Source organism: Mesoplodon mirus (genome assembly GCF_964341445.2).
Source record: "Mesoplodon mirus genome assembly, chromosome: 1".
NCBI classification, from domain to species: Eukaryota; Metazoa; Chordata; class Mammalia; order Artiodactyla; family Ziphiidae; genus Mesoplodon; species Mesoplodon mirus.
In genome coordinates this window covers 64,393,151-64,409,908 of record NC_138976.1, presented here as the reverse complement: position 1 = coordinate 64,409,908, position 16,758 = coordinate 64,393,151, and the positions used below count along the sequence as shown (strand labels likewise).

The window sequence follows — 16,758 nt, the reverse complement described above, 5'->3', positions numbered from 1 at the left end:
ATCATAAGGGCATTATTTGTACCAAAATGTAACCCTTGGCAGTTAAGAAAACACTAAATAGACTGGTGGCCTGGGCATGAAGACTAGTTTCCTGGAGCAACCAAACTTTGAGGAATTTCTCTGCATCCAGGGTGCTGAGTACAGTGTCTGATTAATCAGTTCACCTGGGGTGATCAGGCCCAAAGAAGTGATCCATATTAACAAACTCTCAAAAGACTGTGATTAAAACAGAAAGTTTCTTTATCATTTGCAGAGAACAGAACATCCAGAGGACTTGTCTTTACTGGTCAGTGGAAGCTTTTCTCCCGCAGGAAAATCTACATGGCATGTCACATCTTGTTGGATGGTGCTCGTTACAAAGATCCAGAGTAAAGGGGATGGGTTTTCTTATTGCACAGAGCCATCAGGCCACACACACTGATGTACCTGCTGTCATTAAATGGGACCTTTCATACCTCACATCCCACATGTTCAAGAGGTAGAGTTTATTCTTTAATCTGAGATGGCAAGGCCACAGGTAGGTGCACCAGGCCCAGATGAACAACCAGCCAGTGGCCAACACTAATCACCAGGCACGTGAGTGAGCCATCTTGGAGGTCCAGCCCAGTTGAGCCCAGTCAACCACAGCACCTTGACAGATTAATAATAACTTGTTTTCTTAAGCCATTAAGTTTTGGGGTGGTTGTGACATGGCAATATATGAACATTCCATTTGATGTTTTCCTCAGAGTACATTCTGGCCACCTGATGGATTAGCAAAACATTCTAATTTCATTAGAAATACACTGAGAAAACTGCAAACTTTACAAATCATTTCTTAGAAAATGTTACTATTTGGCTAATGTCATGCATTCTATATTGATTCTTAACTGCATCAATTTCATAAATTGCCATTTCCTGATTCCTTCTTGAATCTAGCAGCATTAATTTTGTACTCTGTACTTCCTAAAAGCATACACCATAGCATTCTTAAAAGAAATAATTACATTTTTAAATGAAACTTTTTAAAGCACTGACACATAACTTTGAGCTTAATGTTTAATATTTCCCTGTAAAATGGCTTATTTCCTTAGGAAACGGAGACACACCCATGATCCTAATAACAGCTGCCTTCGAATGCTTCCTATGCATCATTATGGCTCCTCAAACATTATCTAATTCACTGTTAGCAACAGGGAGTGTAGGAACTGAATTTTAAAAAGGGGGATATCACCAGGCTGAAACTTAGAGGCAGTTAAACAACTTCCCAAATGTCCCAAGTTTTTATCTCAACAATTATACTATGTTACCATCTTAGTACAGAAAATACCTAAAATCAAGGCTGTTCTACCAGCAACAACAAATAGATTTTACAGTGAGGAATCTGAGGCCTAGAGGGGGGTGACAACTTGCTCGAGACCAAGAGATGGCTCATCCAGTACAGCTTCTGAGAGAGTGCGCTGTCCTTTTAAACTCTCATAGAAAAGGCAAAGTGGGCTTGAACAGGGATGCAGATTTAAAAAAAGGAAGAACATGATTTCATGCCTCAGGAATGTGTGTATTCAAGTATAACGAACAGCAGTTTTTTCCACACAAAATTGCAGCGTGTATAACCGAAGGTGAAATGTACTTATTCATCCAGGACATAAGCCTTGAGAAACCCAGAGCTACTTTAATACCTCTTATAAGTCAGTGCATTTCAAAAAGACAACTTACTCCAGCTGTAACCAAACTCATCCTCTTTGTCCACATCTGCTGAGATTTCACTTGCCGATGACTGTGCATGATCCTCGCTCATTTCTGCAAATGCTGGAGGAGGGGGTGGAGGCACACTGCACAATGGAGCCTTTTCTGGCTCGGATTCTGACTGACTGGGAGCCTGTGGGAACAAGAAGAATGCAGTGGGTATGCAGTCTAAGGAAGGAAGACTCAACGAAAAGAAATAAGTCTGCAATGTCAAAAAAAAAAAAGAGTAGCTTTAAAATATCTCACATATTAAATAACGGGAAAATATATACATATATAAAAATGGTAGAAAGGATTCAGGTAAAATTTAAATACACTAAACAAAATAGTATGTTCAGAGCACAATCCATTAAATGGTTATATGGTATTTTAAGGTGAAGAATTAAAGGCTTAAATAACTCAAGATGAAAAGTTGTACAAACTTGCTTTTTTGGAAAAAATATTCTCATTTGAAAGTTATCTGGGCAAGATTTTGGGGGTCTAGAAAAGGCTTCCAAGAAACTAGAAAAAAATTAATGAAGTTAATCATATAATCAAGCAAAGCAGTTCAAAGCTTGTTAGTGAGAATATATATAAAGAATTTTTTATTTCTACCCGAATCCTCTCTCAAAATGACTTGTAACAAATTCATGAAAATGAGCATTGCACATGCAGGGTTCATCTACCAGGGAGACAGTTTGTTAGCAAAGAGCACACAAATTCAGATCTCAGGGGTGTTGGTTTTAAGGGACAAAACCACCGGCCCCTTACCAGCATAGCCCTAAAGGAAAATGGGAAAACAGGGTTGAATACTTCATACAAACCCAAAGTTTGGCTGGTATATTTGCTGTCACTTAGGGCTACAAGTCTTATTTCAAAAAAAAAAAAAGACTTGGTATCATCAGGTTTTTTTCTTTAATTGAAACACAGTTGATCAAATTTTTATATTATAGATTATCAAGCAGAATATTAGAGCTAGAAAGGCCCTTAAGTCATTTTATTCATTTATTCATTTTGCAGATTAATAACCCAAGGCTGTGAGATGTGAAAGATTTTGTTCAGAATCACCCAGTGAAACTAGACTTCTTTTTGCTCAATTCTTAACCTAATCCAATGCACTTTCCATTATATCATGTTGTCCTCTCCAATTTCTACAGTAAGACAGAGAGTACCTAACTCAAGGGTCAGAGATACCCAGCTAAAGTTCCAACATTGAGGTCAGGCTGTCCCTGATGCCTTGAACATACATTTTTCTTTCCTTCTTTGTTTTACCTTTTTTTTTCTATATAAAAATCCCTCTGATATACCTTATTTTGTTTTATATGTATATATCTGGAAAAAGATTGTGACTAAGAAATATTTCTTAGAGAACACACTAAATGACAGGCATGTACAAATACTTAAGAATAATTAGTGGCAAGAATCAAAATATACCTAAAAATGAAACTATAGGGCACTGAATGTGATCTTTCTTTGATGATTCAGAAAACACTTCAGATGCTAAGCTACCCCAAAAATGATCCTGGCAAACATGAATTACTATTCTTCCGGCAAAGCACAGGTGAGCTGATTGATAGACACTTAGGGAAAACAGATTTTCAAGTCACAGAATCTGCTGCATTAAAATGTTTGGTTTAGGGCCTCCCTGGTGGCGCAGTGGTTGAGAGTCCGCCTGCCGATGCAGGGGATGTGGGTTCGTGCCCCGGTCTGGGAGGATCCCATATGCCGCGGAGCGGCTGGGCCCGTGAGCCATGGCCGCTGGGCCTGCGCGTCCGGAGCCTGTGCTCCGCAACGGGAGAGGCCACAACAGTGAGAGGCCCGCATACCGCAAAAAGAAAAAAAAAAAAAATGTTTGGTTTACATAACATTGGCCAAACAGACAAAAATTACTCATGGAAACAGAATCCTTGTTATCCTCCCAAGTGCTGTGCCATAAAACTCTCAAATTAGCAATATACAAATAAATATAAACAAACAAATAACAAACTTCATTTGATCCAATGGAGGTTCATTAAACATATTACGGTAGGAAGGAACATGTAATTTAGAATTTTTCTGGTTAAAAGTTTTTTAAAAATTTACCTTTCTAACAATGGAAAATGTGAGAAATTATGAATTAATAAGCCCATTTCATTTTTAAAAAATGGAACAAAATCTAATATAAACTTGCCATAATTTTAATAAATTTATGGATGCATATTTTATAGATCCTGCTCTCTGCTTAACTTTTCTGAGCTGTTATTTTCCTTAAAAACAAACAAACAAACAAAACCTGCTTGTCTAAAAACTATTCAGGATCTTACTTAGGCAGAACATTTTCGTACTGTGAGTGGACTCAAATGGTACCCTAACATAACTGATTAATCATAAAGCCAATACAAGCCTACATTTACTAAAGGGGCAATTAGGTGTTCTATTTTATTATCCTGATACTCTCATTCTTACTGAGATCATGTAATTTAGCTTGCTGTTGACACTTCTTAAAATTTACCAGTAAAAATACAACTCGTTAACAAAGACCATTTAGCCTTCATTGGCAAAAATGCAAAGTGTAATTGAAATCACTCCATGCCACGTATGCACACAAGTATAACGTACACACACAGCATACTGTAACACAGCCACTTACTTGTGTAAATTTTACACTAAGACAAACCTTAAATGGTGTGGGAGCAAAAGGGTTAGTTGGGGAACAACGGAAGAGAACTCTACTTGAATTCTGTAATGCCTACAGTAACAGAAAACATATTTCTTCAGATATAGCATCTTTGGTTATCCATATTACAATAACATGAAAAATCCAATGAATATTCATAAAATGCTTCCTGAAAAAAATTAACAGCTTTCTTCCTTTCACGATCAAATTATAGTATACAAGTTCTTGTAAGTTTTTGTTTCAATTTTGGATTTATAATTTCATCAGAATATGAGAATATCCAAGTATAGATTTACAAATGTTGAAACAGTTCCATGTTTCCTCATAAGGCATTTACACGGACATACTTTATGAATATTCAACAAAATCCTGCATATACACAATTATGTATGGAGTGATTAACTAACTGAAGAGCTTTTAGGACTACCTTGTATAAGTCTGAGAAGGATTTAAACCAATACAAGGTTTTTAAAGAAATTATGTGTGAAAGTAGCTCATACATTTGGCAACTAACAAAATTTATGTATCTGAAAATTCAACTCACACCAAAATATAGGAAAGGCATTGGACTCACGATTCTCCCTCACTCTTCAGAAGGGCCATGTAATTTCAGCTATAAAAATGAATAGGTTCTGGCAAGAAAATGTGCTTAAGAAAGGATTTGCATGCCCACTCCAAACACACAGTTTTTTGTTTTTTGTTTTTTTAATCCTTGCCCAAATTTAGTAAACACTGAACTAGGACAAAGGCACAGTAGCAACAAAGAACAAAACATTGGCAAAAGGCAATGGCAAGACAACGGTCATTATCCAACCTTGTCAGCGTTGAACTGTAGAGAATCAGCAAATGGGTTAGTGCTGCTGAACTTGTACTTAGGGTAAAGGTTGTGCAGCAAGGAAGGCAAAGGGGATTTCTAAAAGGAAACATAAGAGGCGCTGAGCGCAAAAGAAATGTACTTAAAACAACTCATTTATAAGGACAAAGCAATTGCTGATTTAAATAACTGTGCGACACTAGATCCTGTCAGATCTCATAATTAATAACACCATCTTATCAAACAGCATAGAACTCAGGGTTTACCTCTAGTAACCTGAATCCACACTCAAATCTAAATCTGGCCACAAAACACACAGGAATCAAGTCTGTCAAACTGATCCCAAATTTCTTTTGTTTTCACTGAGTGTCTTCACTATCACCGACAGAGAAGCACATATATTTCACCCACTTATATTGACACATGTTCCATGCATATCAGTAAACATGCTTCAAAATTGAAACCATAAAAGGTTTTCATTTACACTTAAAAGCAAATTATGCTTTTTTGGTAAAACAAAGAAAAAAGAGTCTATCTGTTGCAGAGTGCAAATTAAACATCTGTCCGCTAGTCCATTGGTAACCTTCAGTGTTCTGTTACCTTGTTTCCCAGTAAGGAAACTTTTCATACCTTGACTAGATATTAAGTTTGCTTCAATCAACAGTATTCTTTAATTTAAAAAATGAAATCAAAAATTTTTAAAGAAACGACCTGCTGTACAGTGGTGTTCTCTATTTCTGCCCACTTTTTGTGGAGCTAGGAACATATATATATATATATATATATATAAATTTCCTATAAAAGTTCCCATATTACTGGGGAATTTATGAGGCTTTGGGTAATTTTTGAAGTCCTGCCTTACTGTGTTCACACAGGTTTTGTGGCTCGCCTGTGATACGCTGAGCTTGGACTACTGGAGCTGAATATACGTATTACAGGCAGGATGACTGACAGAAAGAATGTAGTATTTTCATAGTAAAAAAAAGGGAAAAAAAAGAAAAGTAATTTCCTCAGCACAATAAATTCTTCTCTTTTTTCACACTGCTATCTTTTTCTTTTATTGACTATATCTTTCAGGGGAAATTGCAGACGTTTAAAATTCATTTTGGCTCTAACTAAATGTTTGTGTTACTTCTCTCTATAAAAAAGCCCTACTGGCAAGCATCAAGAGTAGGGAGAGGTTGTCATGTGACACCACCCTGTATGAGAGAACACTCCACAAAGACTATCCTCACCCAATACGCCTGCACTAAAGCTTATGCCACATCACCCTTTCAATCTGCTCTTCTTGCAATGTTTTTCCTACAGAAGGAAGATGGGTAAAAGAAATGGGCACACTGACATTTCTGCTCATCTCAACTTTCTCTCTGCTTTTCAATTTAAAATGTCAAACTCCTGCTTTACAAAAGAGAAGATCACAAATGCCAAAAAACATGACCATTTATTAAGGTGGAAGAAATGACTAGGCAGAGATTAAAAACACATCCTAGGCAAAGTAACTCAATGCTATGGAAAGTAGATTATTTCTAATCCTCATACATGGAACTGTCAGGTCTTACATTTCCTTTATAATTCTGTAGAACAATATAAATCAAAATAATATTGGGAAGAAATGGAATATTTTAAAAGAGCTCTGGTTTTTTTGTTTGGCTTTGCTTTTTGTTATTTCAGCTTGCAGCTCTTAAGGATTAGAATTTGGCCCTGATAGGAGAGTATAAAAGTACAGGATGAGCACAGCAAATGAAACAGTAGATCACTCTATCATTAGGGAAGGATTTATAGAAACAGACTATATCTCTTATTAAAAATTCAGTGATGAAACTTGTGTTTATAGTTCCAAGGGCTGATGAAAACAGAAACGTTATTAACTAAGAAGAAGCACAGGGAAGGCAAAATCATCCTCTGGCCCATATTAGTGGGACCCACCCTTTAATGCGACAATGTGGTCAGACTGAGTTTGAAGTGTCATACTGGTGGAATTATCAGGGCTAGTTCTGGGAAGTTCTGATTCTTGAACAGTTTAAGAGCCAAATAGACTGACTGGCTTTTCAGTCTATGTACAAGTTTTTCTTGAAGCTTTATTATATCCAAAAATAAAACGTTTCCCATCAAGAGACTCTTATGTATGTGTAATGTTTTTCCTTTAGATTCCTGGAGACATCATTATTTTCATAGGGAAGTAAATCATTAAAAACAAAGTAGATCTCATCTTAAATGCAAAATTAATTCTAATTTCCCAAAGCAAAATATGTATGTAGAGGAGGAAAAATAACTTTCCTCTACCTGTCGTAGATTCTTGACTGGACCTCTGTAACGAAAAAACAAATTAACGAGAGAAAAGCACGTATATTGAGTTAATGTAAGTTTTGCATGACATGGGGCCTTCATAAGGAAATGAAGACCAGAAGAAATGGTTAAGTCTGAGTGTTTTTATAGGAGGTCTTATGAAGAGCAGAAAGTTACAGAAAATATGAAAGGACAAAACAGCACGAGCTAAGTGTAGTTAACTGGGGGAAACTTAGCAAGGCCTGTTCATTCTGATTCCTCCCAGGATTCCTCCTCTGGAGATAAGGATGTTCCTTTCCTTAAGACCTCTCAGGAGAGTCTTATGACCTGCTTCAGCAGAGAAGGGGGAAGTCAGAGTCTTTCCAGCACCTGCCTTTTCTCAAATAACTTCAGTTTAAATATTCAATATGCCAAGGTGTCGTATTTCAGGGTACCATATCCTAAACCCTGTCATGTATCATTTGACTACACATGTCATTCTAAGCAAGATTTATTCTGGAATAATTGCTATAAATCAGGCTTCATTATACCTCAGATAATAAAATAGGAATATTTTCCAGGTGCATGAGAAAAATATCATCCTAGTGCATTAAAAATGTGACTGGCATTGAAAGAAATGTTTGTAGTTTTTTCAAAAGTAATCTGAGAATCCTATTCAACAGTTTATAGTATTGTCCCAAATGATACAAAAGTTGGAAATTAAAAATAAAAAAGGAATAAAACCCACCCACACACAAAAAATAGCTTTAACTTAACTTAAACAGCCATTTACCAACATTATCATACTGTGTCTATGTTTAACACAACAAATGGAAACAAATGTAGAAAGATCTGTAGTTATTTAAACAAACTGAATAGCATCCGAAAAGAATGCAGGATGATACAGCCCCACCATTTGGCAGATTTTCTCATCTGAATGGATAATTATCACCTAACAATCAACAACTGAATGATTAAAAACTGCAGATGTGAAGATAACTGCTTACATTAAGAACTACTATTTCATTTCTTACAGTGAACTCAGACCAGAGCTACACCTGTCTTGACAACAAAAGGAAAAACCAACAGGATAAATCTGGTCACTTTGTTTCCTAAGGCACAGAATATTGACAAGTTCCTTTTACTGATCTCATCTAAAAACCTGTTCATTTGAGCATTGCTATCTTAAATTTTTAATTTTAAGAATTAAAATTAAATGTATTATACATAAAATTACATATTTTAAGTTTTAGATGATTCTTTTCACTTCCCTCACATGTGTTAACATTTTCTTTCTAAATACAACAAACCCTAAAAGCTAATAAGGAGGTATTTCAAAGAGATTCAGTATGACAGGGGTTCTTAAATCCAGAAGTGGAAATTCTCTATGAGCCTCAGGACATCTAGGAAACTCGGGAAATGCTATGCAAACTTTGCAGTAAATGTGAAGAACTTTCTAAGGGGTATGTGGCCCCAAAATATTTAAGAGCTGCTGCACAGGAAAATATTATTTTTTTCACCGAGGCATAAAGAAGAAATAGAAAAAAAGTTTTAAACTCTTGGCATAATTTTCATCTTCATAATTTTCAACACATCGAATACACAAAGCTTCAGTTAGTATCTTCATAAACAGCATTCACTGAATGTGCTTAGAATTTCTAAAACATTTTTTAAAGCCATTTCACCTGTGACGACTGATGGTAAAATGCATTAGTAGGTCTCTGTCCACCAGGGGCTATACGGTAAAGAGAGCTATACAGTTAGTAATGATAGCTGGGAAACAGCAGGTATGAATGAAATCACTAGATATAAACATACAGCTTAAACAAAATCCGTCATGTGGAAAGTTAATGTTCACTGGGGTAGACAAATACATTAAAGATCATGCACAGGAAATCATGAGATTGCATAAACTGGAAATTCTGTCCAGAGAATAAATTTATAAAGAAAATGAAATCTCTCTGGCTTCTAAGGGACTTGACTAGACGTCACAGACTATCAACCTGAATGACTCCACCACATCCTTCTTAACAACTTAAATATTTTATGACTAGAGTGAACACTAATAATTATCCATCTAGATGCCTATGAGCCACCAATGAATCCTACTTGTGTGCTTTTAACAGGCTTCCAAGTGTCTGTTAAACATGGTAGAAGGGATTTCCAGGACAACTTAATGGGAAAAAAAAAGGCAAAATAAACTTCTAAAAAGTCTCCTGAGATTTCAAGACTCGATCTCGGGTCCTAGAAACAACTTGGCCCTGGATACATTAGATTCCAAGTTGAATACTGTTTGGATATGCCTACCTTGCCCTTTGTGTTTGCTTACCCTTGGTCTGTTTATAATGCTCTGTACCATAAAGACTACAGGGTTGCCTGCTTTCCGAATGGCTTCCACAGCTTGTTCATGGCTTGCATCTCTGAGGTCCATGCCATCCACCTGCAATGGAAGGCCTCAGCTTAACATTTCAAGAAGCTACAGAACAACAGAACAATTTGTCGATCTGGAGTTTTGAGGATCCTGGGTGAGTCTCCTAAAAAATCTGTTTCAGATTCAAAAATAATTGAGAGTACTTATGAGGCTCCAGAACTTTTCATTTGTCCAGCAGACTTGTGGTCCCTTGTTTTGGACACAGATTTCTGTCTCCAATAATCAACTGAAATAATAATCAATTAGAATGAAGGCTCTGCTTCTGCTTCCTTTACATTGCCCAGTTGTTCCTTTAAATTAATAAATCAGCATCATTAAAGAAATAATATACGGGAACTGCCTAGCAGCACTGTTTTCATCATGAAAGTCACTGTACAAATTTTCTTCCAATTCATTACAGAGTGGTATGGGAAGTGGGTGTGTGAGGCTTTGTGTATTTCTCTCTGTACAGGGAAGCTTGAAGTTAAAAACAAAATTCTGATGTTCAGAAAAATCAGGTTATGGTAAGGTTAGTTTGGCAAAAGAATCTTTGCAGTAGACGTGGTAGGAGCTGGAAGCCAAGAAATTGTGCTTATCTGTTAGTAATTCTTATATAAATAGCTTGAAAGTGAAAATTATTTTGTAACCTTTTATTGACCACGGCTTGCCTGGGTGATGATCAGCTCAGCTTATGCACTATATGAATAGGAAGGAAAATAGTTTGAAAGGCCAAATGCTAATCCTGCCAGAAAACTATAGGACACTGGTATAATTTTATCATTTCCAATTACCAGAGAATGGTATATACAACAAAATAGAAAAATCAGAGTAGACATAATTCTGAAAAAGAAAATTATTAGATCTCTGCATAGAACATTATCACCTTTAAAAGAATTATATACTATATTTAATTAAAAACTTCCCTCATGTTGATACTTAGATGAAATAACAACATCTCTTTCAGTTCATATTAAAAAAGGCTTCTAGGGCTTCCCTGGTGGCACAGTGGTTGAGAGTCCGCCTGCCGATGCAGGGGACATGGGTTCGTGCCCCGGTCCGGGAAGATCCCACATGCCGCAGAGCGGCTGGACCCGTGAGCCATGGCCTCTGAGCCTGCGCGTCCGGAGCCTGTGCTCCGCAACGGGAGAGGCCACAGCAGTGAGAGGCCCGCGTACCGCAAAACAACAAAATGGCTTCTAACTTTTTGTAAAATAAAATATTTATGTTTACTATATATTCCATTAGTGGGAAAATTTAACAGGACATTAAATATCTTTGCTCAAGTCCAAAGAACTCTATACTTAGAATGGAATACTTCTCAGGTCTCTAATTTACATACATTTTCAGAAACTCTTAGCAGAGACATGTTCTAGAATCCCCAGGATTACAGAGGCCTAAGGCTCCTTATTTACAGAAAAAAGCCCTTGCACGTAACAACATTCAACAAACTGTTGCTTAGCAGTATTTTACCACACACAAAAATCCTTTCTTTTCAATTTGAAAGGGATGTTTTAACTCTCTTAATACACTGAAACAAACATTTTGGTGCAAACTATGATTAATCTTTTCTTGAAATAATTTATAAACATTTCTTACTTTTTTCTACTTAGGTCAAAGGTATTCAATAGTGAAGTACCTATAAAATAAACTGCCTTGTGATAATCTTAAATTAGAAATTTTATGTAGTACTATAACTAAAAAAGAATCATTTAACAGGGGGTTAAGGTATCATCTAATGAAAAGCAAAGATGCAGGAAGAGAGAAAAAAAAGCCCATCATTCTTCCTTATAAATGGTCAGAAAAAAAAAACCAAAACACCAGACATGGCCTTTGCTTTCTCTCAAGTCTTAATCTTTTTCCTTCTTCAACTCTCAGAGACAATCAATAAAGGAATAAATAGATCAATGCCCAAAATGTTCATTTCAAAGTTGTGACTGATATTATTAACCTTCTTCTACACAATTAAGGCATTTTAGTGTCTAAGTTATATGGATTTAGAAAATGAGAGACAATCACTTGTACAAAGTAAAAATAATGGTTGTTATAATAACAAAGTGATCAGTTTCTATTTGGAAGTTGTCTCTTTTAGTCTTCTCTCTAAATCCTGACAACTCAGCAAACCTGGGTCAGCTACCCCTTCCTCTAACCTTAACTAAAACTATACTTATGCTGATCAAATAATTCATCACACTGTTCTGAAGTGACTTGATCACCTGTCAAGTCTGTCCCACTTGACAGGCAGGCACAGTGTTTTATTTACTGTGGGATGCCCAGAGTCTATTACAGCACCTGGAATGCAACAGCTTCTCCAGGAATATTTGTTGAGTAAATGATGAGTGACTCGTGCGAGAAGAGTTAATTTAAAATATTAAACTTAGCTTTGAATTAAGGGATTAGGTACAGTTCGACCAAACGCTTCTCTCTCACACATAACGAAGTACTCATACATGCGTACACACGTGTGTACATACCAACTCACGTGCGCGCACACGCACACACACACACACAGCCCTTAGTGGTGAATGGGGAATGGGCACAGCACTGAGATGGAGGAAAAGCCACGCTTGGATTGGCCGGGGTGGTGGGGGAGACATTTATATAAAAGGCAATCAGGATCTTAGCATAAAAACTTTACTAAAAAGACACTTTAAAAAATCTCATCCAACAACATTTAAGTATTTCTAGAAATAAAATTTCATTTAAGGGATTAATTATGACGTACACATTCTGTGTGTGTACGTATACTTTTAAACGATTCAATGATTTCCCCAAGAAATTTGCTTTGTTCTTTAAACCGAACTTAATTATTTTATCTTGGTGCCAATGTTTTTTTTTGTGTTTGTTTTTTTAGTGCCAATGTTTTTTTAAACAGTTGATTATACCCCCAAACACCCATCTCTACATCGAGATATATAATCTGTCATCATATACTGAAGAGAAAAATTATGGACGAAAACTAACAAATAAGAAAGAAATGCTTTAACAGCAAACACATTTTACTCTAATGTTGGGTCAGTGTAAAGATGATGACTCCCTTGGTAAAAAGGATGGCCCAGGTGAATAATTTTAGCACAGAAAGCTCACTGGAGGGTACCTCTACTATTCTATCTCCAGGTTTCAAGGTTCCATTTTTGCCAGCTGGACTATCTTCAAGAACATGTTTGATGAAAATGCCCCTCATCACTTCACCGTTGCTTAGACGACTCCCCATCCCTCGTCCACCAACAATGCTGATGCCCAGGGATTTGCTTGGTTCTCGCCAAAGTTCAACCCTATAAAAAATAAATTAAATTTTAAATTCTCATAAGGAAGTATAGGGGCAAAGCCTCATAATATTGGGTTTGGCAATGATTTCTTGGCTATGACACCAAAGGCACAGGCAACAAATGCAAAAACAGACAAATCGGACTTCAATAAAAGTAAAAGCTTTTGTTCATCAAAAAGTACTATCAAAAGAGTAAAATGGCAACCCACAAAATAGGAAAAATATTTTCAAACCACATATCTAATAAGGGATGAACATCCAGAATATCTAGAAAACCCCTAAAACTCAACAACAAAAGCAAACAAACAGATCAAAAATTGGGTGAAGGACTTGACTAGATATTTCTCTAGGGATGATACACAAATGTCCCATAAGCACATGAAAAGATGCTCAACATCACTAACATTAGGTAAATCAAAACTACTATGAAGTACCACCTCACACTCAGTAGGATGGCTACTATCAACAACAACAAAAAAGAAACCCAGAAAATAAGCGTTGGCAGGGAAAAATTGTAGAAATTATGGAAAAATTAGAACGCTTGTACACTGTTGGTAGTGATGTGAAATGTTGCAGCTCCTATGGAAAAAAGTATGGAAGTTCCACAAAAAATTAAAAACAGAATTACCATATGATCTGGCAATTCCATTCCTGGGTATATACCCAAAAGAATTCAAAGCAAGGTCTTGAAAACATACGTGTACAGCCATGTTCATAGAAATATTACTCACAACAGGTGGAAGCAACCCAAGTGTCCATGGACAGATGAATGAATAAACAAAACAGTATATAAATACAAAGTAACATTATTCAGCCTTATAAAGGAAGGAAATTCTGACACATGCTAGGACATAGATCAACTTTGAGAACATTATGCTAAATGAAATAAGCTAGCTAAGTGAAATAAAGGACAAATCCTATATGATTCCACTTATATGATGTACCTAGAGTAGTTAAATCCATAGAGACATAAAATAGAAAGGTAGTTGCTAGAAGATGCATGGGGTGGGGGATGGAGTTACTATTTAATGGATACAGAGTTTGAATTTTGCAAGATGAAGAAAGTTCCGGAGAGGGATGGTGGTGATGGTTACAGAGCAATGTGAACACACTTAATGCCACTGACCTAACACACTAAAAAATGATTCAGAAATGATAATAGTAAACACATTTTTTTAATTCAAAGGAATAAAATGTTACATATGTTAATTTTTGCAAATATTATTTGCTCAATTTATTAAGGTTTTACCAGTAGTAAAACAAGATCATTTTAAATACTCTTCCAATTATGTGTTTTATAGGGTCTGATAAATACTAATGTATTTCTGAAGCTTATTTATTACAGGTTAATATTGGACTCATACTCCAGGCTGGGGCACCGATGAATGTAAAAGGACCATTTTCCAGAAGCTCTAATACTGCAGACATCAAAAAATTCAGCTACCCTCAAACAGATGGTACCTTCTAAGCTTAGCAACCCAATCAAGAGAGAGAACATTTCTGCATGCACTGTATCAGAAGCCTACCTCTGTAGAAGTCTGTCTTGCCAACACAGACCTAGAAACTAACAGTCAGCGCAAGAAGAGCAGTTCTTGTTAGCAGCGCTAACAAGATCCTCCGTGACCTGATCCCATCACCACCTTCTAAATGCATCCCTCACAGCTCTCCACTTTCCTCTCTCCAACCCAGCTACAACATCATCTTGCTGTCCCCTAGGTTCATCAGACATGCTCTCCCACCTTGGGGCCATGGCGCTTGCCTCTGCCTGTGTCCTGAATGTACTTCCTCTACCCACATAATAACCACACGAACTCTTATCTGATAATTGCAAATAGCTGTCAGAGCTATGGATGAGTTGAAAACACATGTCTTTTGAAAAGGCAGAATATAAGAATAAGGTGATTTGCAGCGAGGTGTTTGGCCAAGATGAAGGAGCAGCTCAGGTGACTGGAAGCAAACAGAGATACTGAGTAGAAAGCTTTGAGACAGGTAATGAGACTGTGCCGTGTACTCCCAGCTGCAGGAAGGGAGTCAGCTGACACTGGACATCAGATAAATAAAGAAAGCACGGTCCAGCATGCCCTCAAACTTGACATTTGAGGTGCTCCCAGAAGAAACGAAAGGATAGAGGTAGGTAGGACTCCTGTGCAATGAGGGAGGTCACAGTAAGAAAAGACTGGGATAAAAGAGTACTACAGGGGCTTCCCTGGTGACGCAGTGGTTGAGAGTCCGCCTGCCGATGCAGGGGACGCGGGTTCGTGCCCCAGTCCGGGAAGATCCCACATGCCACGGAGCGGCTGGGCCCGTGAGCCATGGCCGCTGGGCCTGTGCGTCCGGAGCCTGTGCTCCGCAGCGGGAGAGGCCATGGCGGTGAGAGGCCCGTGTACCGCAAAAAAAAAAAAAAAAAAAAAAAAAAAAGAGTACTACAGGTGGAGTGAGAGGGCAGGCAACTGGTCACATGAAGGTAGATGATGAAACCCACATTTTCTTTGGTCAGCACTTTTTTCTTTATTAGAAATCTAAGATCCTAGAGATCTATTGTTTAGTCTAAAAGGATCTCACCGTGGTTCTTGATCTTAACAAATCTGTGAGAATAGCTTAAACTAGTTAAAATCCTATTCATCATTTTCTTTCATTCTAGGAATTCTGGGAAAGAAAAGAACCAACTTCTTCCATTTCCTAAGATAAAATGGCAAAGTACTAAAGTCAGCAGAGTTAGCCATTGTGTTTAATATTTAAGAATCCAAAATACATAGATGGGGCTTCCTCGCTCTTCTTTTAAAAATGTAAAAAAATAAATAAAAGAAAGAATGAAAGAAAATGTCTCCTAGGGCTCTTTGTGGTTGGTGTAAACTAGAGAGTGGCTCTTATGATTCCCTGAATATGAAAAAGATCATCAGCAGCAAACACTTATTAAGGGCTTATCATGTGCTCAGCATTGTTCTCTAAGTGAGTTCCATACACTTTGATTTAATTCTCAAATCACTCCTATGAGGTGGATACTCTTGTCAGCCCCAGTTTACAAAGGGAAGAGGCACAGAGAGGTTAAACAGCCTTTGGGTACCAGCGCCTTGTGCTTCCTCAGGATGTGGCACAGACAGCAAAGTGGTTTCAGATCCACTCCTTAGAGGAAAGGCTGTAACTCCTCAAAACATCAGAGCAGATAACCAAAGACAGAGCTGCCAAAAGGACCCCAGCACTGAGGAACCAGACTCAGGATTCACAGAGCAGAACATGGTAAACATTCCGTGGAAAGAAAAAAAAAGAGACCTATAAAAGAAAAATTTTACAGAACATGTGCAGAGCTGGTTTTACAGAAAAATGGCAGCCTTTCTGGAGAGCACAGGTTTAAAATAGAGTGAAATTCAGAAAAGCAAAGGTAAAACAGAGCTCTGAGGCCAGGCTGCTTGAACTTAGAACCAAGAGCTCCTGGGCTCAAGTCCTACCCTTCTGCTCCTTAACAACTGTGTGACCCTCTGCAACTTCTTTAGTCTCTCTTTTACTTTCCTCAGCTGGGAAACGGAGCCAACAAGAGTCTCGACATCAGAGAGCTCCGGTGAGGATTACATTCATGAATACATGTAATGTGCAACACAAAGCTTTGGGACATACTAAGCAATCAATAAATCTCTGATTACTCTTAT

The 16,758-nt window shown here is 37.3% G+C and overlaps 1 protein-coding gene across 7 annotated transcripts in view; it reads right to left on the bottom strand.

Annotated features, from left to right (window-relative positions):
* The window catches only part of MPDZ (multiple PDZ domain crumbs cell polarity complex component), a 156,924-nt gene that overhangs the window by 28,716 nt on the left and 111,450 nt on the right, over nucleotides 1-16,758 (bottom strand). For 3 of the 7 annotated variants that reach the window (XM_082628525.1, XM_082628529.1, XM_082628526.1), the window contains 4 exons: nucleotides 12,944-13,121; nucleotides 9,769-9,879; nucleotides 5,175-5,273; nucleotides 1,696-1,858 (listed from right to left, as the gene is read on the bottom strand). In XM_082628525.1, the coding sequence (XP_082484651.1) occupies nucleotides 1,696-1,858; nucleotides 5,175-5,273; nucleotides 9,769-9,879; nucleotides 12,944-13,121 (551 nt within the window). The remainder of the gene's footprint in view (nucleotides 1-1,695; nucleotides 1,859-5,174; nucleotides 5,274-9,768; nucleotides 9,880-12,943; nucleotides 13,122-16,758) is intronic. The other 4 variants (XM_082628527.1, XM_082628528.1, XM_082628530.1 and 1 more) reach the window with 2 other exon arrangements.